The sequence below is a fragment of the Lampetra fluviatilis genome, chromosome 11 (genome assembly GCF_964198595.1).
Source record: "Lampetra fluviatilis chromosome 11, kcLamFluv1.1, whole genome shotgun sequence".
NCBI lineage: Eukaryota > Metazoa > Chordata > Hyperoartia > Petromyzontiformes > Petromyzontidae > Lampetra > Lampetra fluviatilis.
The window spans coordinates 9,481,314-9,508,618 of NC_136285.1; the positions used below are offsets into that span (position 1 = coordinate 9,481,314).

The window sequence follows — 27,305 nt, forward strand, 5'->3', positions numbered from 1 at the left end:
TGGAGGTCACTGCGTGTCATGCATTGCATGCTACATTCTTCTGGTCATGGCAACCGATAACAAAATTACTCGGTGAAAATCGCGCAGGTCATGCCCAAAACTCAAAAGGTCGCGGCAGTGTGAGTCGCATATGTTACCAGGCAATTTTTTGCTGTTTTTTTTTTTAAAGGTATAATTCTTGATGGCTCGCAAACGTGTCTGGAATGTTCACACCTGATGATCAAGAAGTACGGCAAAGTAATGCCTCTCTTTGTTTTTTACTGATGCTGACGTCACGTCGTTATCGTGAAAATGCGATGTGAAGATTACATTGCAATCTTGCACATTCAAATTAAAATATAAATGTTTGTACACGATACTGTGACTTATTGTATTTGTTTCATAATGAAGCACTGATGTATTAATGATTAGCACAAGAATAGTGCATTACGTGTGTACAGTCACAGTTGAGTTGTGCAAAACATTTATATTCATGAGGAAACCGTGGGACTGAAGTTAGTTTTGATGGTAACAACAATTTCTGTTGAATGATGAACACAGCAAAACAACAATACTCTGTATATATAACCTAAACTGGAGAAGAGCTTTTAGAAATAAACATTTGTTATGAGGAGGGCAATAGGATCGAGGGGCATCGCTAAACTTACTCTGCTACCTCAAAACAGCTTTCTGCCACTACTAACATGAAAACAACTTAAAATTATAAATACAAGATTAACATCATTTTATCAGCAACATATCTTCTAGCTTATGTTGCTGATTCACTTGTTACTGTTTCACACTTTCAATTAAACAATGCACACATACCACAATAATGTACGTGCATAAACTAAACTGTGATATGATACTACGACATCACAAATCCAGAACATAGTGCCAATTATACATGGGCGCAGGTATTGTAAGGTGAGCTGATCTTAGCAAACGTCAAATTAGTGTATAAATACATATCCATGATATTGGGCCATATTTGTCAAATACATTTCACTTACCGCAGCTAAACTGTTTCAAACGCTTGTATTTTAAACCAAAGATAATCACTGGTTTGTTTCTGCCATTCTGACAAGTACTTTATTTCTTTATTTTGTATTGTGGAAAAAAGCTTACATGCAACCAATCGCAGCTCCTGCGATGGGCTGCGTGTGCCCAATCAACATGGGTTGAAACCACTTACTGGTAATATATGTTGTGGCTGTGTTCAGTTTCTTGGAGGCTTTTGTCCTGCTTGTGGGTGGTGGAGGATGGGGGGACACACACAATTGCCCTTCCTTTTTACATCGGAAAAGGTCAATTAATCTTGTACCGTAGTGAAGCTTTCACTGTGTCTTAAATGCCACAACACGGTGGGCTGTTCAATTTATAATTCGCGTACAAAAGGCCCTCCACATCGCCTATGCTTGTTGCCTTCAATAAAGGCTCAGTGTTGGTTGCCCAGGTGACACTGGCTAGGCGTAAATGAGTGTTGGCCGTTAGCGCAGCTGTCTTCTTATAAGGGCACTCCTATTTCGAGGAAGGTGGGGGGGGGAGAAAAAAAAACCCGACACTATAACTGTGTCAGTAAATGTGACCGGAATGGGCACTCGTGGTAAAAAGTGGGTCGGTGAGTGTTGATGAAAATATTTGGTGCTTGAATTGTTTTTTTCACTTGGTCCACACGTTGTCGGTAGGGACTGTACGTTCAAGAGATATGTGTAGATAGAAGTACAGAACAAAACATTATTGCGCGTATTCTTTTACACTTTTGTCTACAACTTTTTTTTAAACATCTGATTCAATGTGGAGACACATTAAAAGTAACACAGACGTAAGTGTGTTTTTTTATGTGCAGGCTATGCTTTCAGTAATTTTAGTTGCAAGCGACTTTCAACCGGAACAAAATGGCCTTCTTTTGTGAGTGATGAAATCTCAAAGCGCTTTAATTTCCACTTTACAGATGGTGGACCTTTGGTAAGAAACAAAATCCCTGGAAACACTGCAGTTAAACGATCAACTGCAGGGAAAAAGCCCAGTAGTTTGTTGTGACCGCTAGACCACCCATTCTCTTACCAAAAAAACACAAGCATGAACATTTTCATTCATTATATAGTGATGCAATTACGAGACGAATTCGCTTTTATTCTCACTTAGAATTTCATTGAGATAATGAAATTGCGTAAATGTTACAGTATATTTTCAAACACAAAAAAAGTAAGCCGACATGACATGTGACTCGGTGTTTTCCACCCCTGTGATGTTGAACACTATTTAAAGTCTGGACACCGCAGAGCGAGATTCCAGAATGTGTCACAAAGTTTGCCAATGAAATGAGGGGCATTACCGGTGTCCTGTCAGCCAAAACAGCAAGTGTTTCGTTTAACTAAATGGAACAGGTGCAGACTCCAGTTTGAAATCATTACACCGTTTCAATGACCTTTCTTCGCCCAGACAGATAGCAATAAACTTAAGCATGCTTACAGTTAACGTGATGTTCAGACACTGCCGCCCATGACCTATAGGGTCTAGTTACAGTGTTTTGTTACCAACTTAGGGGATCTAACAAGTTTTTCTCAAGGGATTATTGAGCTGAGAAAAAAAACATGACGAGTTCCTACAATCATACTCGTCTCCAATGCGATTTGTCCAGTAACCTACATTCATGAGTTAGGTTTCCTAATGGAATTTTTCATATATTTTTTTATTATTATTTTCACCCGCCAATGTCCATATTTTGTTGGCATTTTATTAAAGATAGGTTATGCTACGTTGGCAATTTAAACCAAATGAACTACTCCCACATTCTTAGCAAATGTTTAATGGTTGGTGCATTAATATATCATCGACTTGATTTCTCTACATGACCCAATAATACATCGATATGCACCCCCACACAAAACATACCTTAACCTGACCAAACCACCAGTCCCAGTCACCCACATAACAGATATACATAAGCCTCAATTTGGCAGTGTTTGACAGCTGATGAGACACTGGATGTCAAATCCAGTCCAAAGTTTTCTGGTATTAAACCAATACTGCTGCAATTATGCACTCCCAGAATGCTGTGTGACTGATGGTATGTTTAAATATATATATACCAAATTGTGGAGGGACAAATATGTGGTGGTATATTTTTGGCATATTCATTTGGTTATTTGGAACACAATATGTATTGACTCATTGTGCATTAATGCTAGATATTGCTCAAGTGTTGTAGTTTGTGTTTCTTGACTAAGCATGGTATGGTTCTTACATCAAATTATCTTCTGTAGTTGTAAGTTATTATAAAATGCTATCGCTGTGGCATTTCGAGCCACGGTGTGTGTGTGTGTGTGCGCGTGCACGTTTGTGCTCTTGCATGTGCATGCGTCTGGTAATTCTATCTGGGTGTGCATATAAAGTAATAGCTAATTCTGCATGTGTCAGTAATGCTTTGTGAACGTAGATGCCAATGCCTTTGTGTACAAGAGCATCTAAAAATAATGCAGATTGTCTCATAGTGTATACTAAAAAGTAAAGGGCATGTTATATTACATCTATATCCATGGCGAAATTACATTTTTCATTAACTTCTGCACACCCGAGTCTATTACCCATGACTTTAAAAACAATATGATCGTCGTCACATTATTTAAATTTGGTCTGTACTTATTTAGCTGTTTTTAAATACGCGTACAACAATATCAGCAGCGAAGTAGAGTAAGTGAAAACAGTCGTGTTTTGTAATTGTACAGCCGTTTTGTCAATCCACTGCTGGATGAGGGCCTCTTTACATCATGGGGGATTATTGATTTATGGGGTGGGGACTGTAGCCGTGGAATCTTAGACATACGGTCCTGTAATACATTATTCTGCACTGCCTTCCGCTTAATACACTGTGGTGCAGCACTGAAGTTGCCTAGAACAACCTGGCATGCATGGCGGTCACCTATCCAAACACTACACAGGCTCCACCCTGCTAAATCCTGGAGTGATTACAGAGCAAAATATATTACATTTCTGCAAAAAAATGTTCATGAAACCTGACCAAAATATTGAAATGAGAAAGCCTGAGCCATCATAAAATAAATATTTTCATCGCAACATTATGCGCAATTTAAATCAACTCGTACACTTACACAGAAGCTGTAATTTATGTAGGCATTTAACAGCCATAATGTTAAACGATAAACCAATATTGCTCTGCACTGCATATTTTTCAGCAAGGTCTTTGTGAAAGCAACTATGACTTTGTCTATCGCTACGACCGTTGGCCTTGTGATGCTTTAAATACTGCCAAAAGCAGGGCACATCGTAAGCCAGCGTTAAGCAGAAAGTCATCCCCATAAGTGTGACCGGGAAGCCCTTTTAAAAACATATTCAGGGTGTTAGCTCAGCGCTTGTTGGGTGACAACTGTTGCTAGCAACAAGCATTCCATTCCTGGGATCAATTGTGGCCAACAAATCCCTGGGCAAACAAGTGCGATCGTGCCATGCAATCCAAGGCAATAATTAACTCAATATAACTGGTTAATTGAGTTTTAATTTTCTTTGGGATAATAAAAAAAATGGAAGTACTTGAGAGTTATACACGGTATATATTTGTTTATTGAATAAAAATTTGTCAAAAAGGCAGCATTGGCCTGGGAAATTGTTCTTTTAGCTATTTAAATAAAATAGTCTAAAATGTATGGACACATTTGGGGATATTAATGCAAATGTTTCAGGCAAAATCCAATAAATGCACCAATATGATACACACATATTATAATTATATTTCATACTATATCATTTCAATAATAATAATTATTATTCCATATTCTAACCTGTGTTGTAAATTAGAGTTGTAGTATGAGATAATATGTTTTATGCTTGTAAATTGCAATCTGCTCCTTTGTTGGACTGTACTTATTAAAACCTGGGTGTATTTTGAAAAATAAACAAAGACTGGGTCTGCCAGTCTGAGTGTTTTTTTAATGTTTTTTATTTATTAATTATAGTTATCCAAATTGGATATTTAGATGTTGTTGCCATAACCCCACATGATCATAAGTAGCTATATCAACGAAAGTGTCTGCAAACTTCCATGACCTTACACGTAGCGTATGCAGAAGTTCAGCTGCCATAGCCTCTGAATTGAAATGCTAAGAAACACAGATTACCTTTATGAAAACAAGACTCAGTGATGTCACTGAATGTCACGGCAATGAAGACACTGCCTCGCTTATAAAATGACCAAAAAGCATTTGCGCCTTGTTGAGGTCGGGATCTCACCGAAATTTCATTGCATCAGTGCCTACTTTGTAGACAAGACTTGTTTGTGGTTGAAAATTCGTTTCTCATGAGTAATAAATATTAGCATTATATTTCAAAATGTATCGAAATAATGTGATTCTGTTTGTTTTAACCATCTGTGCTGTAGCAGGTAAGGAAACTATGATTTTCATACATTACAAATCATGTACTTCATTTAATAATATTACGGCACTTGTAAATGTATAACATAATATTGCTTTTTGTGATTTTTGTAGATGTAACATCTGCTCAAGCTGATGGTTTAGGTAAGTTCTATTTGGATTCACAATAGAGGATGTTGTTTTTAGTGTATGAAGCATACCTGTTGTAACTGTTTAGTTACAAAGACATTAACTTTATGTACTACAGTAAAATACATTCAAAAGTATGGAGCCATATAAAAATAATCAGCATTTCTATACACCAGTTGCTAAATATGACACCTGAGAAAAATACATTTCTGTTAACTCTCAAAACTCTTAAACTCATTTCGCTTTGAAATAAAAAAAAAAGTGCCGTTCAAACAAGTGTACAGAAACAAATGGATAATGTCAAATCCTGCAAAATCCCCTAAGATTATTATGTCTTTCCAAACGTAGAATTTCAGAGCTTGAAAGCTAGTTACGACCTGGTGGAGAATTCCCCTCCAGCAACCACCGTGGCAACCTTCCAAGTAGTGGCCAATGTCAGCGTTGCACAGTCGCTACTAACCACACGGATTGAAGCCATCGTTCCTGCGTTCATCCGCTTAAAACCGCTCATAAGTGGACCAATAAAGTCTGGCTCTGTGGTCACATATGATGTGCAGGTGAGAATGTGCAGCACGAGTGAGTGACAGCGTTGCATTATCGTTTCAGAATGTAACGTGTTGTTTGGATAATCTAAAAGAGCGGCATGGTCGTACGTCTGGCACCTGTCCATTATCTGCGTCATCACGATAAGTGTAACACTTGTGAATTGTGGTAACGTAACTTCCACAGCTATTAAGTGTCACTGGAACTTTTAAACGAACCTACAGCCATCACCGGAGGAAAAAATGCACTTGTAAACTGCACAATTTGTATGAAGGCATATTGTCAAATGACTACACATTACAGTAATTTTTTTTTTAATGTACCATGATATGCAATCTCATAAGTATCACTGAGTCTATTTTTAAAATTAAGTATCTGCATCAGTGGTCCAAAGAAGCATACCTATGTATTGTCTGTGAGGTTCTTAGATATTTGTCAACATTTAAATACATTTTTAGTATTTATACGTTGTGTAAAATATGAGGAGATGCTGTGGTATTCATTCTTAGATCTCTGAACATTCCAATGCCAACTTTTGTGCGCACTCAAATGTTATTAAACAAAGACAACTGGCTCACAACTGAGATGCTGTCTCAATCCTCTAACAGTGCCTGTGCACATTAAAACTACATCACGTATATTTGATCAGTTATTAAAATATTGTAACAAAAAAATCTACCACAGATTTCCTGAATGTACTTTTAAACACATTATTTGGTGATGCTACATTGGCATTGGTGGACAAAGCACAATTAAAAGTAAACGCAAACACATTTGTCAATTAACTGCCTTCAAAGGGTACATATATTATAGGCTATTATATGTGCGCATAATACGTGCTATGAATTATATGCTTTCATAAAATACTCTTTTCAGAATGTTTGCAGAGCAGTGCATCATCCCCTGCTAGAGAACAGTCCGTGGAATGAGATATCATAGAACTGCTCTTGAAATCTCTCCAAGTGACCTCTTATGCACCCTCAGGGGCAGCACCAACCCACCTTGCCACAGAGAGAAATGTTTTGCTATAATGGCAAGGAAACTGATCATTTTTTGGTAGAAATTATCAGAGCTGGAATTTATCCATATTCATAACAACAATAGAATCCTACCGCAATGTCTTTATTGTGCAATGATTGCTGACCTTGTTATTACGCTTGATAATATAGTTTAATCATGGGGGGGGGGGTGTCTGAATTGGTACCCAAAGTGCTCTGACCTCTGAGCCACCTAGCCACCTCTAAATACGATTGTAAAATCAATCATACATAATGGCCTTGATGAATCAGTTAAAAAATACTGCTTTTGGTATGCCCACAGCTGGTCCTTGACACAGGCTCAACTGTTGACTTTGAAGCATCAGAGCTGTACACTGTGAGCATTTCAATATCTGCGGCTGGTGGAGCAGTGCAAAAATCAGCCACCCTTCAGCTAAGAATACTGAATGTGAACGAACCGCCAAGCTGTGAAAATGCTTTTGTGCAGGGTAAGTGGTAACCTGAATTTTATATGTCATCACCGCTGGAAATGTTCACCATTATTTGTTACACATTATGTACCATATTGTTCAAACTTCCGTATTATTTATTTAGTTGACAGCTCAGCTAGAATGTTCATGAAGCATGTTTTTGTTCTGTTTAGGCGTAACTGTATCAATACCTGAAAATGCTCCGAATGGACAAAATGTCTACAAAGTTGTTGCGCCAGATCCAGAAAAGGATGCACTATTTGTAAGTACAGCACCGCAATATCAATGTATGCAACAAATCAGATATTTCGTTGAGACATTTCTTCTAAGACGTGTCTGCTGCCTCCTTCGTCTGGAGACAGCAGGGTATGGAACTCGCTTCCCACAGCCATCATTGCTGTTGAATCTCCGCCAATGTCCAAGTCCAGCTTCTGCCAACGGCCTTTCTCTCTGACATGAATATGCCCACTATTTCTGTACCGAGTCCAGAGACGCAGACAGATTTGGACCATATATTAATAAACATTGACTAGTATTCATCTTCTTGGTTCTTTCGGTAAAGTCACGTAGAAGGGAAATAATACAATGATAAAAATAAAACATAATAAAATAAAATTATCACGACGTTTCGGCCACAACACAAGCAGCCGTCCTCAGGTGAAGAAACAGAGCTGTCAGAAAGACAGCGCTGTCAAATAATTGCATTTTATTATGTTTTATTTGTATTATTGTATTATTTCCCTTCTACGTGACTTTACCCAAAGAACCAAGAAGGTGAATCCCTGCAGTCACGAAAGCTTTAAATCGAAATTGTCTTGTATTCTCGACGAGTGCACACTGCATTCTGATAACTATCTGATGCAGATCCCCTGTTCACAGATTGAATCAGCAGTGTAAATCAGGACTCTATTGGAAATACGTCATAACTATTGATTTTAACACTGGAACTTCAGCACCATGCACATTGTTCTCTATTAATATGCAAATACAATCGTTATGACACAGACCTGGCTGGTACAAAGGGAAACTTGCGCTGTTTTTGGGCACAAGGAGAGGCGTTTTAGAAACCGTATTTGAAACATTCGGACAGATTCTCATCTTATATATTTTTTTTGTGTGAACGTGGTGATATCTTCACCACTGTCATTATTTCGATGGCACAAATCGAAACCTGCACCATTTGGGGGTATGTGAAATGGTTTCAGAATTTTTGCTTTAAGCTGTGCACTTTAGGGACAGATTGCTATCTTGAAAAAAAAGAGGTTTGTTTTGTTAACACATGACGATGCCTTGATGTCTTGGGGAAAGTCACCCACAATTATGTGTTTAAGCCGTGTTGTCAAGGTATGATAGCTGGCTCTTAATTCCCCATTGACATTATAATTTGCCGGAATTTCTCGGATTTTACTTTTTTATCTCTCTCATAATTTTCGGCCCTCTGCAGTTTGACATCGTCTCTCAAATTCCACCCGGTGGACCCAAGGGCTACTTTACAATCAACCCCGCCAGTGGCGCCGTGGAGAGAAGCTCTCTGTCACCACTAGACTACGAAGCAAACCTCCGCGTGAGTGACTCGTGCTCTCTGCTCTTCGACTGAGAAGCCTCCGCTGGGGGAACATCTCGTCCAGCTCTGCCGCGATACATTGGCAGTGGTGCACGAGCATCATTATTTTGATAACACTGCCGTCGATAAACATTGCCCTAAATATATATCTACGAATGGGCAACGTTCACATGCCGATGTAATACTGTTCATCTCGAAAACACGAGATAAAATAAAATGTTTGTCAGGGATCCATGGTGTACGGTGCAGTCTCCCACTATTATTGAGTAAATCTGTCAGCTTTGAAGAACGGCCATTGGCCAAAATGTTACCTATTTACGTTTTTGTTGTTGCCGTTTAGGGCAGCGTGACTGACAATCGCCACTGCGTTGATGTTTTACGATGTCTATGCTTCACGATGCCACTCACAGGTGGTGCATTTGAATATCACGGTGAGGGAATTGAGCACGCAGCAGCAGTTCACGTGCGCCGGCTCTCTCACCGTGAATATACTTGACACGAATGATGAACCCCCCATCATCAGGTAACATTATACCTCCCGCCGTATCGTACGGTTTACATTCGATTGATAACGCGAGTCATCTGCAACGGCAGTCCATAGCCTTAAGTGATAAAACATATTCACCTGCCTTTGTGCTCCACATTGGAGACTGTCGGTCGACAAGTTCAGAACACAGTGGTAATGAAAAAATGGATCAAAGATTATAGGACATATTTTGTTAATGTCTCAGTGTGGTTTTACAAAAGCGAGACATGTTTGGAGTGGCAGACCTTAATTTGCTATTTGTATCTGCACAAGGCCTGCTCGAGACAACGTGGCGCGGTTTGGCTGTGATGTGTATATACTTTGTATTGCTGTCAGCTCAACAAAATAACTTTTTATCAATGGGACAATTTTTTGCCAATATGATGAAAAAAAATACTTTACCCTTTCTGGCAATAATAATAGGATGTTCCATCACCAAATAGACACCTATTTCCAGGCATCAAATCTGCATTAACCACACATTGCTTGTGGTAAAACATGCAGACAAATATGCGTTGATAATGTTTGCTCAATAACTTTAAAGTGCAATGCACAGTTCAATATTTTAATCTTGTATCGGGAAATGCAATGAATTTAACGAAAATATAAGACAGAGTAAAGAACCCACGTGATCTCGTCTGCTAAAATAAAAGACATTGAATTGAATAGCAAGCAGCTGCCTTGTAACACCACACTCTGTGGGTTGGCCCTCTGGTGACAGTCCACTTCCATTCACGCAAACGAACTTTGCTGAAGAACAACCTCCAGGCACACCTGTGCTGCAGGTTACGGCTACGGATCGTGACGCTGGTGACACACAGACCTATGCCTTTGCTGACACCACGCCAGATGCGTTCACCATTGCTGCAGGTAAGAGCATTCATCAGAAGGTGGTTTGCTCTCTAATGCTTTCCAAACACCATGATGTTCAAAGCATTTCTTATTTTTTGGCAGGTGGGGAGCTGTTCACGATAACATTCATACTATGATCCAATATGAACCGATCTTTAATGTTGAGCCGTGTTGCTATTATGGACTTTAGCTATTAAAAACTGGACTAAATTATCAAAGGGTTGTGCAAAAATTGGATATAAAACCAGTGCTAAAAGAAGCCACGCCCTCCCGGACAGTGGGAACTATCTGAGCCCTGTGGTCACATCGTGGCCCTTGGTTTGTTGTGGGTGGGGCGAGGACAACTCGACAATTACTTTGGTGATGATGATCAGGTGGTGGTGCTGAATTACGTACTTACAAGCACAAACACGTGAAGGAAAGTGTTCTATAATCTGTGCGAATGAACGATTCTTCTTACTTTAACACGTCGGCTTTCACGACCAATATTATCCTTAATATAGGTGTTTTGGGTTAGATCGCATAAATATAAATGTGTCGTTAAACCTATACTATGCTGTACTCGTGACGAATTGGCATGTTCTGTTTACGTGAAACACCTTACTAATTGGCTGTGTCGGGTGGTGGCAGGTTTAATGACGCATTTATATGTATACTATCTAACCCAAAACACCTATATTATGGATTCTTCTTACTTGTGTGTTAAATAGGTTTTGCTGCGATATTTTACTTACTTAAAAAAAACTACTGCTAATGGTGTCAATATGTATTTGCTATGAAATTCATTTGATTTGTTTTCTGCACTTGGACAGGATCTGGTGTGATCACGTCTTCGAGGAAGCTCGATTATGATGACGCGCTGACGCCGAAATTCTATATTTTGTCAATAAGAGTATACGATAAAGGGCGGACGAACACTGCAACAGCAACGCTATCGGTGTTCCTGGTCCCAGTGAATGAAGCCCCCACGTGCACACCAATTCAGGGCAACGGTTCGTCATGTGCTGTGACATTTTGCTATGACATTTAATAAATTGAATTTGCATTTGTTAAAAGTTAATTCTTCTTCCAGCTTGCAGTTTCCAATTAACAGACAGAATGAATCAAAGAAAAAAATGTATAGGCATTTAATTTTGCAAGCTACCCCATTATCTTACGGGGTTAAAGGTTAAAGGTGCAGCCCTGCAATTACTTACTCATGCCACTGCCAGCAGAATAGCCTCCACTGGAAGGAGCTACATGGAGCCTTCACTCATCCACAATGGTCAGACCTCGAGGAGGAGATAGGAGCACCGACACTTTCTGACCCAAACACTCTCCAAATCTGACCAATGGGATTGACGAACCGTCGTGAGTTTCGTAGCAATTGGTTTATGGATGTATTTGTATGAAAACCTGTCCTCAGACAGCTAAATAAATGGATGTGCATATTGTTTTATCGTCTTAGAAAATATGTGGCCTAATGGATCATGTAAACGTTAAAATATCAATCGTTTTTTATGTTTTACCTTTTCTTTTCCACAGGAGCTGTTGCAAACATTACAGAAAACTTCCGTCCCTCCCAGACGATCTTTAGAGTTACAGCGGTTGACCCAGATGCTGGGGATTTGTTGACTGTGAGTATGCTTCATGCTAAACAGTCCGATTAAACAAAAGTTCAGTTTGACCAACTTGTAATAATGTATACGTTGTTTTATTTGGGTGGATCATTAAATATTAGTCTCAGAGATACTTGATGTATCTCACATACTCTTAGCGATCTGTGGGTTCATGGCCAATCTTCGTCTGATGTTTATGATGGAAATTCGCACTTCATAGCGCGGTCATTACATATGTGGCCTCTGTTGAGTACAATATTCTGCATCCTGTTGTTTTTGTGTTGGTTTACTTGTGTTGCTAATCAATACTGTCTGCTCTGTTACCCTAGTGTGGTTTCACATATAATGTATTTGTTTTCGGTACCTTTCTCATGAGATTTCTTTGTATCCATTATTATACCTTTCCACTTATTCAACTATTGCTTCCTCGTCATTGTTTATAATAACCTTGGTTATTCAATACCTTTCCACTCAAAGCATGAACGAAGAATGGCGGAATGCATAGTTCAAATGAGGCTAGGGCAAATTTTGGCCGACAGTCTTTGCTAATTCGGATGATTTGGGATGATTCAAGTGCATTGACATGGCATCCTTCAAATTCGTACGTTTTTTTCTTTGCGCAGCACAGTTTGTACTTGCCGGCTATTTTGGGCACTCATTGTTGCTCCCAGACTGAATTTTTTTTCTGCTTTTGTGACATGTTGGCAATTTTAATCAGTGCCTTTTTTGGACCGGATGATTGGGTATTGAGAGCCAGAGGGGGCTTTGGCAGGGAGGTGAATAGACGGGCTTCAGATGTTTCAAGAGTGATTGCCGCGATAGTGGAGATTTTGGTCAGCAAGTGATGGCGTGCCAGTAGAGTCTCGACAGCCAAAGTGCAAAAAGCCAAGGGAGAGTACCACACGTGATTGAAATGTTGTTTTTAACCCCTTTTTTACTCTGTTGCCACATTCCAATGTAGAAAATGTGCTCTTTTTCCATTGCAGTATTCGATCTCTAACCAAGTCCCACCATTGGCTTCTGCGGAATATTTTAACATCGATTCGAGCAGTGGGGTTATATCGAGAACCAACCTTGTTCCTTTGGATTATGAAGGAAATTTTAAGGTAAGCCCAATTTAACTGTATCAGTTTTCTTAAAAGCATGCAACGTTCAAGTTAATACTTCATTGCTGTAAAGTTTAAGTTGTGTGTCTTTTTTACTGTACATTTTTTCTTCACGTGGTTATCTCTTTAAGCATTTTTTTTCATGCAGGTGTTTCTGATATCACTGACCATTACTGATAATGGTTCACCCAGGAGATCTTGCACTGGAAGAATAACAGTGAACCTTATTGACACCAATGATGAGCCTCCCATTTTCGAGTGAGTATCAAACCCATGTGCACAAATCAGTCAACTTATTTCGTTTTCCCACAGACGCCTTGAATGACAGTGCATTGCCCCATTTGCGCTGGACAACTGGGTTACTGAAGCTACTTAGGCACGTTTCTTAATTTTTTACGAATGACTGTTATTTGACATACAGTGGTTAGCACACTGCGCTATTAGCCCGACAGCCCAAGCTTCATTCCTGGCCATGGCTAACATCGGCGGTGAGTGATTTCTAAACCAGTCATGGGTACTTCCTCCACTTTCACCAACCTGCACTGACCAGCATGGTGAAGTATGGTCAAACAACCCTTGACCAGCACAGTTGGGGAGGCCAAATTTGGCTTTTTGGATTGGGTACAAGGATTTAACGGCCCAGTCTTGAAACGTTCACGTCACAGGGCCTGAAAAAAACACCCCACAACAGCATGCTTTGCAAGATTTTTTTTTCAGAAATGCGTTTGAAACAACCCAGTAATTTCATTAAAATAACCATGCCACACTGTTGACACATTGTCTCTGTACCATATAGACGTCGTATCAGTACCGACACAGTTATTTCATTGACAGAGTCACTGGGATAATTGCGGCGGTTAAGATATTTGTAATTCCCTAGATTGTATTTATGGGGTGGCTGAACCAACCTGATCCCTTCTCCTGTTTGAAAATTGGACCGATGCCCTGTCAAGGCTCGTACTTTATTTAACTACCTCGTATAATAGCGATGTAGTGTCGGCACTGTCATTTTATGCAGGCACGTGCAATTACGTGGTAATTACAAGGTTAAACACAATTATGACTCGCCAAAGATTCAAAGTGTAGACAGCTTGTATTTGTCTACTTCTATATTATAAATGTATTACATTTAATTTGCATTAAAATTTAAAACATGTCACGCCATACACACATACGACCGATGATGTTTCACTCATCCATACTGATGTATGTCCTAAACAAATAAATCAGTTAAAATTCAACATATTTAACAAGAACTGAAATAAGCCAGAGACAACAACGATGTTTTAGATTTCTCACGTAACACAGTAGATTTTTTTCCTATTTCTATTTGCCTCATTTGGTGTATTTTAGCAAAAAAATGTGGCTTTTGTCACGTTTGTGACCGAGGTCACTCCTGGTCTCTTGAGTTCTCACCTGGTTAAACAGAAAGAAAAACTTTAACTTCAAACACGAATGACGAAATATTGTTCCTAATGGATAATGTGCTTATCAAGTTCATGGTATAGAGGTCACCATTGCCAGTGCTATTGATGCAACCACATCGCTTTTTTTTTATCAATATTTTTGTTATTGCACAGAGCACAAACCGCGAGACGAGGTATGGGGGGGGGGTTACAGAAAATCCACAGACCTCAGTCCCGGGCACGGTGCATCTGAGTTTAAACCAGGGGGGGTAGTGTGCTCGAATGGTGCGACAGCTTGATCTAAACTCAACTCCCGCCCTACAAGGGCTGCTCTTACACTCTTACCATCACCCAGCTTTAGGTCTTCCCCTAGATCCACTGACCTCTGTGTCCGCCACTCCAATGCCAGTGTTTTGTTTTTACCTGCTCTCCCCCGACACTGCACACATGCCAATCTCATGGCAAACCTCATCTTCCTCATTAAATCTGCAACACTTTATTGACATATTTTGTTACAAACTTCCACGCCGCTTCCATGACCAATTTCCAAGCTTGTGGATATATATATATTTGCAATTGCTGTATATTGCCCCAGACTTGTTGTACCAAACCCAATGGAGATTTTGGAAGACCAACCCCCAGGCACCGTGATCACTCAGATGAAAGCAACAGACAGAGATGCTGGAGACATCGTTTCATTTGAGCTGGCTTCTCCGTCCACTGCCTTTGCTGTTGATGCAGGTGAATCAATAACATAAGAACGAGGGGACCTCAGTTTATTGATAAGTGCATGAACAGAGCATTGTATTGAAATAATTCCCAGACGTCGGTTATGAATTTATACAAGTAGATGGTGTAATAATAACATCTACAATTTATCCATATCAAAGGGTTTTTTGGGGTTAGATATCATAAATAGAAATGTATCTTCTTGGTTCTTTCGGTAAAGTCACGTAGAATGGAAATAATAAAATAATAAAAATAAAACATGATAAAATCATTCTCACGACGTTTCGGCCACAACACAAGCAGCCGTCTTCAGGTGAAGAATAGGTATGTCGACATTCAGACTCTGTCTTCTCGACATACCTATTCTTCACCCGAGGACGGCTGCTTGCGTTGTGGCCGAAACGTCGTGAGAATTATTTTATTATGTTTTATTTTTATTATTTTATTATTTCCATTCTACGTGACTTTACCGAAAGAACCAAGAAGATGAATCCCTGCAGTCACGAAAGTTTTAAATCGAAATTTAGAAATGTATCATTAACCCCCCACCACCCAACACAGCCAATTAGTAAGGTTTGTTAGAGAAACAAAACGTGCCAACTAGTTGCTCCTTCAGCACACCGGTGTGTTGGAGAGTAAACCCACAACATTTACAATTTGAGTACGACGTTTTACTGGTGATTAGAGCCAGCTTCGTCAGGCGATTTGAAAAAAAAACGTTATTATACGTAACATTTATAGCTCTCCAGTGTGTTTTTTGGTTGTGCTGCATATTGTTCAGCATGATGTGCGATGTTTTTCTCTATGTGCAGAGAGATTCTTCAGTTTCCTCAATTCCTAAATAGAGCTACAGAACGTATTCAGCACAACCACAGAAACCAACACGGTAGTATTAACATCCATTTTTTTTTACCTGGATGATACAAGTCCTGACTTGAGTCATATCTGAAGTGGGAATCCAATATTACCGTGACACGGACAGCATGCCATTGCCAAAACATGTGCATTATTATTTCAATACGAGCCCAGTACAAAGCACAACCCACAACACAGGGAAGGGGCACCTACGATTAACATGGTTGGCTGTGTACTGTGCAAAAGAAGTTCAACATACATACGTATTTTCAGAAACTCTACGTGCCAAAGCATATGCATTTTTTAAATGTGTGGGTAAAGTTTAATGCATGTTTTAGTTATTAACAGAGGGTAATATCTGCTCATAACTGTTCAGTCACCCTGTAAGATGATCAGCTTTTAAAATAAGACGTATGCATATCATAATTAAGGTTTCTGTATGTTGCTAAAAATATGTTTTCATATTCAAGAATGTTGTTATGGATGAAGTTCACATTAAGAGATATTTAATTTCTGACAAAACCGCATGTGGAGATGTAGATTATAGGGAATGCATTTATGTTTTCCTTGTGATGTATTCTTAGACGTTTGAAATGTTGTGTCAAGTACACTTTCCAAACCCGCACTAAATACATCAGAATGATGCTAAAATGTACAGAATCAACATTGGCCATGTAAGAACTTGTGCCATGTAACAATCCCCCCTGAGGCTAAATACACAGCTTTGTTATTTTCAATATTGTATAATCCTGCTGTAAAAAAGCTTGTTGTAATTTATTCAATGGATGCGGAGGCTACTGAAATCCTAACGCATGGAAAAAACCTTGCCAACGACACGTGTGTTTTCATTGTTTTAGGAAGCACGCATTTCAAAAACATATTGTCGTTTTCTTTGTATGGGACAAGCATTTTACTAATTTGCATTATAAAACAACGATACATAATTCTACTCAGAACATGTAAGTAGGGCTTTGGCCAAGAATATAAAAAACAAATCCGGTGTGGTAATATTGTCGCATTATTGACCCTGTTGTTGCACAATTTTTCACAACTGTTGTTCTGGCTCTAGATTCAGGAATTGTGTATACGCAGATGAGCCTGGACTACGATGACGCCAAGATTCCCAAGAAGCACGTGTTGATTATTTTTGCTTATGACAGTGGCAGACAAAATGTCGCCACTTACAATCTGACTATACTACTTCAGCCGGTGAACGAGGCACCGGCATGTGATCCACTGTTTGCTCGAGAAGATGGTAACGCTTTTGCATTTTTTTTTACACCGTTAAAATAGAAAACCTATCTTCTTGGTTCTTTCGGTAAAGTCACGTGGAAGGGAAATAATAAAATAATAAAAATAAAACAATAAAATAATTCTCACGACGTTTCAGCTACAACGCAAGCAGCCGTCCTCAGGTGATGTCCTCAGGTGATGTCCTCAGGTGACGGCTGCTTGCGTTGTAGCCGAAACGTCGTGAGAATTATTTTATTATAATTTATTTTTATTATTGTATTATTTCCCTTCTACGTGACTTTACCGAAAGAACAAAGAAGATGAATCCCTACAGTCACGAAAGCTTTAAATCGAAATAGACAACCTAGTGCAACATTTAAGGCACAGTGTGTTCGCAGATTCGGCATGAGATTTGCAACCGTGAATACCTTCAGTACACTTTAACACGCGACTCCACATGCATGATGGGAAGCTGAGGCCACTGATGGAGTGACATGACCACACAGAGTCTCCTGAATGCAAGACCGTTGAGTCTCTGCAGTTTCAGACTGCGTAGATATCTAATACCACCATCAGCAGCAGCAGCCGTCGTCAATCCACTGCTGGATAAAAGCCTCCACCGTTGCGTTCCTCGTGCTCTCGCGATGTCAATCTCACTCACTCGTACACATGCACTGATCTCATCGCTCCATTTTCACAGTGGCCATTCTCTCAGGCACGTTATCTCCTTTGGCTGCCATTCAGTAATGTCCATCAGCCGTCGTCACTTCTAGCGATGTGTCTTGGCCAAACACCACTTGCTTTTCTTATCAGACAATGTGATGTCTGTGACTTTTTTTTTGTTCCCTGATCTGTTCTCCGCTTTCGGTCTCTAAGTGTCATTCCGAGCATGCATTTCTCCATGCTTCTTTGATTTTGGTCCATTTTGTTTGTCAGTGTCCATATGTCTAATCCACGTGTCATAGCTGATTGAAACCCCTCTTATTCAGGCAGTGGTATGCCGCTTTCATGATATAATTTCAGCTAAATTGACCCATCCTGTCCATGTTTGCTCTTTGATTTAATACATTTTTTTATCCTGTTTAACCTTCAATAATTGCTGTGAATATGTACATTCTGCTGTGTTTGCAAGTTGCTTTGCTCCAACAAAATGCCACTGTGTTGCAGTGTTCCTACCTCTACCCTGGAAATGTTCTATGCTAAATGTAAACAGTCAGCATCCACTTTAGGACGATTGTGTTTTCTGTGTGTTTTCAATAGGTGCAATCACAAGAACAGCTGAGAACGTGTTTCCTTTCACAGCAATTTATAAAGTCACTGCCAATGACCCCGATAATGGGGATATTCTGAAAGTAAGTGTTTTTTTCTTAATCCTGCCTTCACGATTTGTATTTTTAACTACTTTTCTATGAAATGTCTGCTGGAATCTACCAGTAAGCATACTAACAAATGCACAACTTATCAGTATCTGCTTTTTCAAGGTACATACTTAATATGTTTTTTTTCGCAGTATGACATTCTTTCACAGGCCCCTAATGTGTCAGGTGTTGGGTATTTCTCAATAAACTCATTCTCTGGCGTCATCTACAGAAGCTCGCTCACCCCCCTTGACTTTGATGCAGGGTTAAAGGTAAAATACACAGCAGATGGGACACAGTGGCAATCTGAATGAGCGAGGAATGGGTTTATATTATACAAGAACAATAATTCTAGATTTGAAGTTTTCGTGACTGCAAGGATCCATATACTCTTTGGTTCTTTCGTTAAAGTCACGTCGGTGAAAAAACTTAAAATTAAAATGTATTTATTTTATTTTCCTTTTTTCACCTACGTGAGAAGAACCAAAGAGTAAAGAACAATAATAACTAGCATGTGGCCACATGCTCTTAAAAGCCGTCCATAAATGACGTCACGCACCTAGGGGGGAGGGGGTCAGAAATTCGTGACGATGTGTGACGATGGGGGGGGGTTTGAGAAACGTGACGTCACATAAAAATGCGCAACTTTTAATAAATATAGACAACACGTTCTACTTAATTAAATATACTTTTTTATAAATGTTTTTTCCTACAACAGAGTGCAGCGCCACATTAAATACGCACTACAATGACAATAGTTTAAAGCGATTTGAAGCTTGTTTTTTTTGGGGGGGGGGGGCAGAGCTTTGTGACGTTATATTTGAGGGGGGGGGTCTGACTTTTTGTAACGCCGTGTGACGAAGGGGGGGGGGTCAAAAATCGTCCAAAATCGCGTGACGTCATTTATGGACGGCCCCTTACCAGAGGCGTCCCTAGACGAGCTGCCAGCGACTGACGCCCTCTAGGCGAACCACACAATCGGCGCCCTCATCCCCAAACTCCAAGGGCAGATCCAAGGCTGAGGTTTTTGGTGAACTGGAAAAATTTTGCCCCTATTTTCTGTTTAATCTTTTTTAAGCGGATTTTTTTTAAACAAAGGCATAATTATTTTCTGTTTACTAATAGGGGTTTTCCCCTTTTTTCTGGCAACAAAACTGACACCTTTTGTAAGGAATCATGCTTACATTAACCACAATACTTGCAGTCAAATGCAAACAAAAAACAATACTCTGATAATTTATGCATTGTCTTTGAAACTGATTGGTCCACACCAGAGACAGCTTTCTTTAGAGCCTAGTCTCATATGGTGTTCGACCAGATGACGCCTGGTGGACCATCAGTTTTAAAGACAATGCACAAATTATCAGAGTATTGTTTTTTGTTTACATTTGACTGCAAGTATTGTGGTTAATGTAAGTGTAATGTAGTAACTCCACGGGAGACGACTTCACGGGTAACACACTCTTTATTTTATCAAACTTGGTTACAGGTGACTAACACCTACTTTGTATCTCGGGTGACAAACACCCACTTAGCTACTTGGCGACTAACGCCCACTGAGCTACTCGGATGACCAACATCCACTTAGTACTCGGGTGACAAACACCCACTTAGCTACTTGGCGACTAACGCCCACTGAGTTACTCGGATGACCAACATCCACTTAGTACTCGGGTGACAAACACCCACTTAGCTACTTGGCGACTAACGCCCACTGAGCTACTCGGATGACCAACATCCTCTTAGCTACTTGGCGACTAACGCCACTGAGCTACTCGGATGACCAACATCCACTTAGTACTCGGGTGACAAACACCCACTTAGCTACTTGGCGACTAACGCCCACTGAGCTACTCGGATGACCAACATCCACTTAGCTACTCGGCGACTAACGCCATTGAGCTACTCGGCTTCACTAGGTCTTCAGCTCCGTCTTCGGGTCTTCAACTGGGTAACTCTCCCCGAGTGCTCTCGCGCGTCCCCCTTTATACCCCACCTGCGGACGTCGCTGCGAGCACCCACTTATTCGACCAATCGCCGGGCGCTGGCTACGATCCTCTTTTCCCACATCTCATCGTGCCTCACCACTCACTCCGCGCCGCCTCGTCATCTGTCACTCCCGGCGCGCGCGTCCACACCACACCCACAACGCGTGCCCAACCCCGCACCCCGCGCCGCCCCGTGATCCATCACTGTCACAGTCGGCGCACGTCAATACCACCACTACATCACCCCCTACCACATAGCTCGCAGCCGCCCCGGCTGCTACAAAAATATACAAACCCTCCCTGTGTGCCCCGTAACACAACACAACAACAAGAACAACAACTAAGCTAACAACACAACACGACGCGAACACCACCATCCGCAACCCTCAACCAATGCCACCGCGACAATAGAACAATATATACAAACCGGCGAGTGACAATAGCAATGTGTATACAAAAAAAATAAATGGCAAATTTTTTTTTTTTCTTTCGACTCGTGCAGTGTCCCCTTTTCTTCCGAGCGTCCCTACAACGGGACATTACCCCGGCAGAGGGGAACACCGGGCGAGCTCGGTGTAGAGCACAAAAAAACCGTCCTCATGAAAATTGTTGAGACCTAGCCCGAGTCCGCCTTGCCGGTCCGTCGTACGGCACCAGACGCGGTTGAACGTCCGGTGGTGCCGGCGGTTCAGGAAGACATCGGCCAGTCATCGAGGACTCGTGCGTGCCCCGGGGTTCAGGCTCTCGACGGTCAGCAGCCGTCAAGCCCGAGGCACCTGGGGGTGGGTCAGGTGGAGACACGTGAGGATCAGCCTGCGACACCTCCCTCCCCGAGTCGACGGTCACATCACACGCCCGGTCGTCACGGCACAGAACGGGGTCACACGGTGCCGCATAGGGCTTCAGTCGGGAGGGGTGCACATACCAACGGCGTTTCCCCCATTTAATCTGTATACTCTGGGGCCGTGCAACCCGCACAATTTCCACCGGTCCCCTCCAAGGTCTCAACAACTTGGGGGACGTAGCCAACGGTGCATGTGGACAATGCAGCCAGGCCTTATCGCCTGGTTTCCAATCATGCGTATGCACCCTCCGCTCATGCAATTTCTCGTTTGCAATTTGCCGCGACCGCGAATTCAACCTTGCCCCCTCCCGCGCTTCAGTCAATTTGGCGATATTAAATTTGATGTGGTCTGCCAATTTAGATTTTGCACGTGGCTGGGAAATCCCCAGTTGGACGTCCATGGCCGGATCGGCCTCCCGCCCATACATAAGAAAAAATGGGGAAAACCCTGTCGCCGCATGAGGGGCCATTCGATAGGCCGCGAGTACCCCCGGCACCTGTAAGTCCCAATCAACCTGATCGTCGCAGACCTGTTGGCACAACATAGACGTAATCGTTCTGTTCAGACGCTCAACCATCCCGTCAGTCTGCGGGTGGTAGGGGGAAGTACGCACTTTCTTTGTACCCAACAGGTCGCACACCTCGCGCAACAAAACGCTCGAAAAATTCTTCCCTTGATCCGTCAGCAAGCGTTCGGGGGCGCCCTTGTCCAACACATAACCCTGGACAAAGGCGTCCGCCACCGCCGCAGCCGACTGGTTGGCGAGCGGCCATGCCATAGGCCATCGGGTGAAGTATTCCACGCCAACCAGCAGGAACCTATTTCCCCTTGGTGTAACCGGAAAGGGCCCCAAGATGTCCAACGCTACCAATTCGTTTATACGCGAAACCTGAATGGATTGCAGCGGTGGATTAGCTGCCAATGGTGGCGGTTTCCTTTTGGCGCACCCTACGCATCCCTTAAGAATATTCGCCACGTCGTTACCCATCCCCGGCCAATAATAGTCTCGCTGGATTAGGGCGAGCGTTTTGTGAAAACCCAGATGCATGAGCCGTTCATGAGCTGCCAGAACAACCCTACCCCGCATAGCAACAGGCACAATGAGCACGTGACGCCGGGACATGTTGTCCCACCTCATCAACAGGCCCTGTCTGCACACCCAGGAACCGACCCGCGCCTCCCCTTGTTCGGGAGCGCCAACTTTCCGACGCAGCGTAAGTAGGGAGCTGTCGGACATCTGGAGGCGGCCCCACTCAATGAGGGGCAACGACAACAGCGAATCCCTCCCCGTGGGGGCGTCCTCTCCCGGGGTGTCAGTGGCGGCGAGCGCAACTCCCGGGGTGCCGGCGACCGGGGGTTTGCACCGCGCTGATCCCAACAAACATGTGCAGTCCGTGCACGGCGGCAACCGCGACAAGGCGTCCGCGTTTGAGTGCCGCAACCCCTTGCGGTAAATCGTCGTGAATTGGTAGTCTTGAAGGACCTCCAACCATCGGGACAATTGGCCCGATGGCTGCGCCACGCGCATAGCGTATTGTAGAGCCGCATGGTCCGTCCGGACCGTAAAATGACGGCCGTAAAGATACGGCCTGAATTGCTGTGTAAAAAACACAATGGCTAACAATTCACGACGAGTTACGCAATAGCGTTGTTCTGCGGGGGAAAGAACCCTACTACCGTAGGCGACCACCCGTTCAACCCCCCCGACCAACTGTGAGAGCACCCCCCCGATACCCGTATTGCTGGCGTCCGTGTCAAGCAAAAACGGTTGTGTGAAATCGGGGTAACACAAGGGGGGAGCCTGCACCAAAGCGTCACGGAGGGAGCAGAACGCATCCTCCTCCTCTGCCCCCCAGTGAAACCTCACACCCTTAGCCGTCAAAGCGTGCAGGGGCTTGGCTATGGTGGCAAATTGCTTGACAAAACGACGGTAATAGGAGGCAAAACCAATGAAACTACGAACCTCCGTGACCGAGGTTGGCGTTGGCCATGAGCTGACGCAATGCGTCTTAGCAGGGTCCGTCGAGATCCCTGAACGAGTCACGATATGGCCCAAATACCTGACCGATTCCCGAAGCAGAAAACATTTAGCCGGTTTAAATTTTAGCTTAGCGGAACGCATCCTGAGGAACACCGCTCTCAGTCGCTGGAGGTGCTCCTCGAAAGTCCGACTAAAGACGATAATATCGTCAAGATAAATCAAACAGGTATCCCATTGGAGGCCCGACAAAACCAATTCCATGAGTCTCTGGAACGTGGCGGGAGCGGAATGTAAGCCCATGGGCAAACGGTTGAATTCAAAAAGGCCCCCAGGTGTCCGGAAAGCAGTTTTAGGTTTAGACTCGTTATCGAGTGGCAATTGCCAAAATCCAGAAAGCAGATCGAGTGTGGAAAAAAACTGCGCTCCCGCCAAGGCATCCAGCGACTCATCCATCCTGGGGAGCGGATACGCATCCGCCATCGAGATTTTGTTCAAGCGGCGGAAATCGACACAAAACCGCAAGGACCCGTCCTGTTTCTTTACTAGGACAATAGGAGCACCCCACGGACTAGAAGAGGGCGAAATGATATCGGCCGCCAACATATCATTAACCGCCGATTGCACATGTTCCTTCTCGGCCGGGCTGAGCCGGAAGGGATTCTGACGAATAGGGGCCGCGTCCCCTGTAGCTATGTGGTGGCGCAACAGGTCAGTGCAGCCGATATCGTACTTATGTTTGCTGAACACGTCAGCAAACTCGATGAGCAAACCCCTCAATGCTCCCAATTGCACCCCGGACAAGTTAGCAGAACCCGCACACAGCGAGTCCAACCACTCAGTCCCCTCATCACTTTGAGGATGCGACTCGACAGTAAAATCTGCTTGAGCCACGAGCCGTTCCTCAACGGGCAGCGGCGCGGCGTGAGCCAGCACCGTTCCCTGCGCAATTACGGCCGGCCGCGACCCCGTATTCAGGACCATTACGAACGGCTCACTGTCCCCTCTCACCACGGTTTGAGGAACCGCTAAGTCGAGGCCCTTACTGGCTCTGTTTGACGGCCCCAACAGCACCCCCTGTGCCTCCGCACCCACCTCGAGTGGCTTCCTGAACCGAAGGGGTACTAACATTTGCGATCCCGGGGGTACCCGTACAGTGTGAGTCGCCAGCGCCTGCACCGTCGCACAAACCGTGCGCACTTTGATAGGGCTCGACAAGAAGGCAACCCGCCGACCTGACGGAAGCTCTATGCAGGCCTGATCAATAAGAATTTTGATGGGCATTTTTGACAAAAAGTCCGTACCTAGCAAACAGGGAACGGCCAGCGATGATGATACAAAAATAGGGCCCGCTAATTTAATGTCCCCAATGCAAATAGTCGCCCGAATCTGGCCGATGATCCCCAGTGATCCCCCATTCGCCGCATAAAATGGCACGTCTACTGGCTGAAGGGGTCTACTTTGGACGGGAAGAATGTTATAAATAAGGTCCGAGATGATGGTGGCCGACGCACCCGTGTCAACAAGCACCCGGACCTCAACCCCGTCAATGAACCCCGTTACCACGGACGACCCGGCTGACGCAGCCACGATCCTGTGGGCCAATTCGGACCACTCGACTGCTTGCGGGCCGCGTACGGACCCCCCTCGCCGAATTGAACCCCCGGCACCCAGCCGCGAACCCCCCACCGCGAAGCGGCGACCCGAATGTGCCGTGTTTGTGGACCGAACGTGTGAGGTGCCGCGACTTGCCGGGTTTTGTTGGGATGACTTGTGGCCCTGGTCGTCGTCCCGACGTGGTCCTGCGGCGCGCGGACGCGGGGCCCGGCACCCGGCTGCGACGTGACCCCGAAGGCCGCAGTTGTAGCAGACGACGGACGTCGTAGGTTTCGGTTGCTCCAGCTTGCGGGGCGAACGTGTGGGCGAACGACCTCCCGTTCTCCACTCCCCCGGACACGATGCAGCGAAGCCCCGCTCCTGCACCGCAGCTGGCTGAGGTTCGGCGATCGTGGCGGCCAGTGCCGCATTCCCCGGCCATTTGCAGACGACCCCCGGCTTGCGTTTGAGGACCTCGTACGCGTGAATGCTCGTGGCGATCGCCAGGGAGCAGATCTCCATCTCGTCTGCCACGTTGATGGGGACTCCCAACTCGTGGGCCAACACCAGCAGCTGCTCCGTCACCATGGCGTCCTTCCCCTCCTTATCCATGCGGGGAAAAGCCGCGTCCGCCAAGGCGAGCAGTGCCGTGCGGTAGGCTAGCGTCGTTTCCCCAGCCACCTTCCGCCGATCGTAGAACTGGTGGCGGCACGTGGAGGGCGGCCCGAACACCTTCGCCATCAGGTGTAGTGCGGCCTGGAGCGTAGAGCGGGACGACCTTGCAGCAGATGTGAAGGCTGCAAGCGCGTCGTCGTCAAGCATCGCTGGCAACGCACGCAGGGCAGTGGTGTCGGACCACCCCGACATCTCCTGATGAGCGAGGAACCTTCGTTGGAAGGCTCCCCAGTCGCCCCCATCCGCCTTGAACGCCGACAGCGCGGGCAATCTTTGCTGGAGGACCCGATCGTCGTCGACGTCGGAGAGATTTTCCCGCGCTCCGCTGGAGTTGTGTAAAATGTCGGCTCGGTTGTCAGGCGCAAAATGGAGGGCTCCGGCGCGCGCCGATGACGTGGGCTGCGCTGCGCGGAGGTGTCCGGCCACGTGGCGTCCGTCTTTCCCGCCAATCGGTGGCGGCCCCCCAAAAACGGCGGCAACTTCCAGGCTTTTGGCGCGAAGCGCCCTTTGGCGGGAATCCTCCACCGTCGCTTCCTCCACGACCCCCGCAGCCGTTTTTCCGCTCGCCGGAACGGAGATGTCGGCCAAGACAGCGGCGGCGGCGAGTAGCAACTCCGCCAAGCGGGCGTGCGCGTCCTGGAGGCCGGTGTCGGAGGCAAGCGGAGCGTCGGCCATCACCGCGAAGTGCTGCATCGGCGGCAACTCCTCGTCCTCTACTCCCGAGGTCGGTGTCCCCGGTACGCCGTCGTCATCCCGACCTCGCTCGTGGGTACGGGTAGTCTTCCTTGTGTCCATACTTCTTGAAGACAGGTTTACTTCTGACGCCAGTTGTAATGTAGTAACTCCACGGGAGACGACTTCACGGGTAACACACTCTTTATTTTATCAAACTTGGTTACAGGTGACTAACACCTACTTTGTATCTCGGGTGACAAACACCCACTTAGCTACTTGGCGACTAACGCCCACTGAGCTACTCGGATGACCAACATCCACTTAGTACTCGGGTGACAAACACCCACTTAGCTACTTGGCGACTAACGCCCACTGAGTTACTCGGATGACCAACATCCACTTAGTACTCGGGTGACAAACACCCACTTAGCTACTTGGCGACTAACGCCCACTGAGCTACTCGGATGACCAACATCCTCTTAGCTACTTGGCGACTAACGCCACTGAGCTACTCGGATGACCAACATCCACTTAGTACTCGGGTGACAAACACCCACTTAGCTACTTGGCGACTAACGCCCACTGAGCTACTCGGATGACCAACATCCACTTAGCTACTCGGCGACTAACGCCATTGAGCTACTCGGCTTCACTAGGTCTTCAGCTCCGTCTTCGGGTCTTCAACTGGGTAACTCTCCCCGAGTGCTCTCGCGCGTCCCCCTTTATACCCCACCTGCGGACGTCGCTGCGAGCACCCACTTATTCGACCAATCGCCGGGCGCTGGCTACGATCCTCTTTTCCCACATCT

The 27,305-nt window shown here is 44.3% G+C and overlaps 2 protein-coding genes across 2 annotated transcripts in view; one reads left to right on the top strand and one right to left on the bottom strand.

Annotated features, from left to right (window-relative positions):
• Positions 1-27,305, bottom strand: part of LOC144934783 (semaphorin-3C-like) — a 61,268-nt gene that overhangs the window by 23,391 nt on the left and 10,572 nt on the right. The window lies entirely within an intron of this gene.
• Positions 11,954-27,305, top strand: part of LOC144934899 (cadherin-related family member 4-like) — a 36,634-nt gene continuing 21,282 nt past the window's right edge. Inside the window, exons 1-7 of the mRNA XM_078861168.1 lie at positions 11,954-12,070; positions 13,039-13,158; positions 13,307-13,416; positions 15,160-15,305; positions 17,218-17,403; positions 18,642-18,733; positions 18,892-19,011. Coding sequence (XP_078717294.1) covers positions 11,954-12,070; positions 13,039-13,158; positions 13,307-13,416; positions 15,160-15,305; positions 17,218-17,403; positions 18,642-18,733; positions 18,892-19,011 — 891 coding nt within the window. The remainder of the gene's footprint in view (positions 12,071-13,038; positions 13,159-13,306; positions 13,417-15,159; positions 15,306-17,217; positions 17,404-18,641; positions 18,734-18,891; positions 19,012-27,305) is intronic.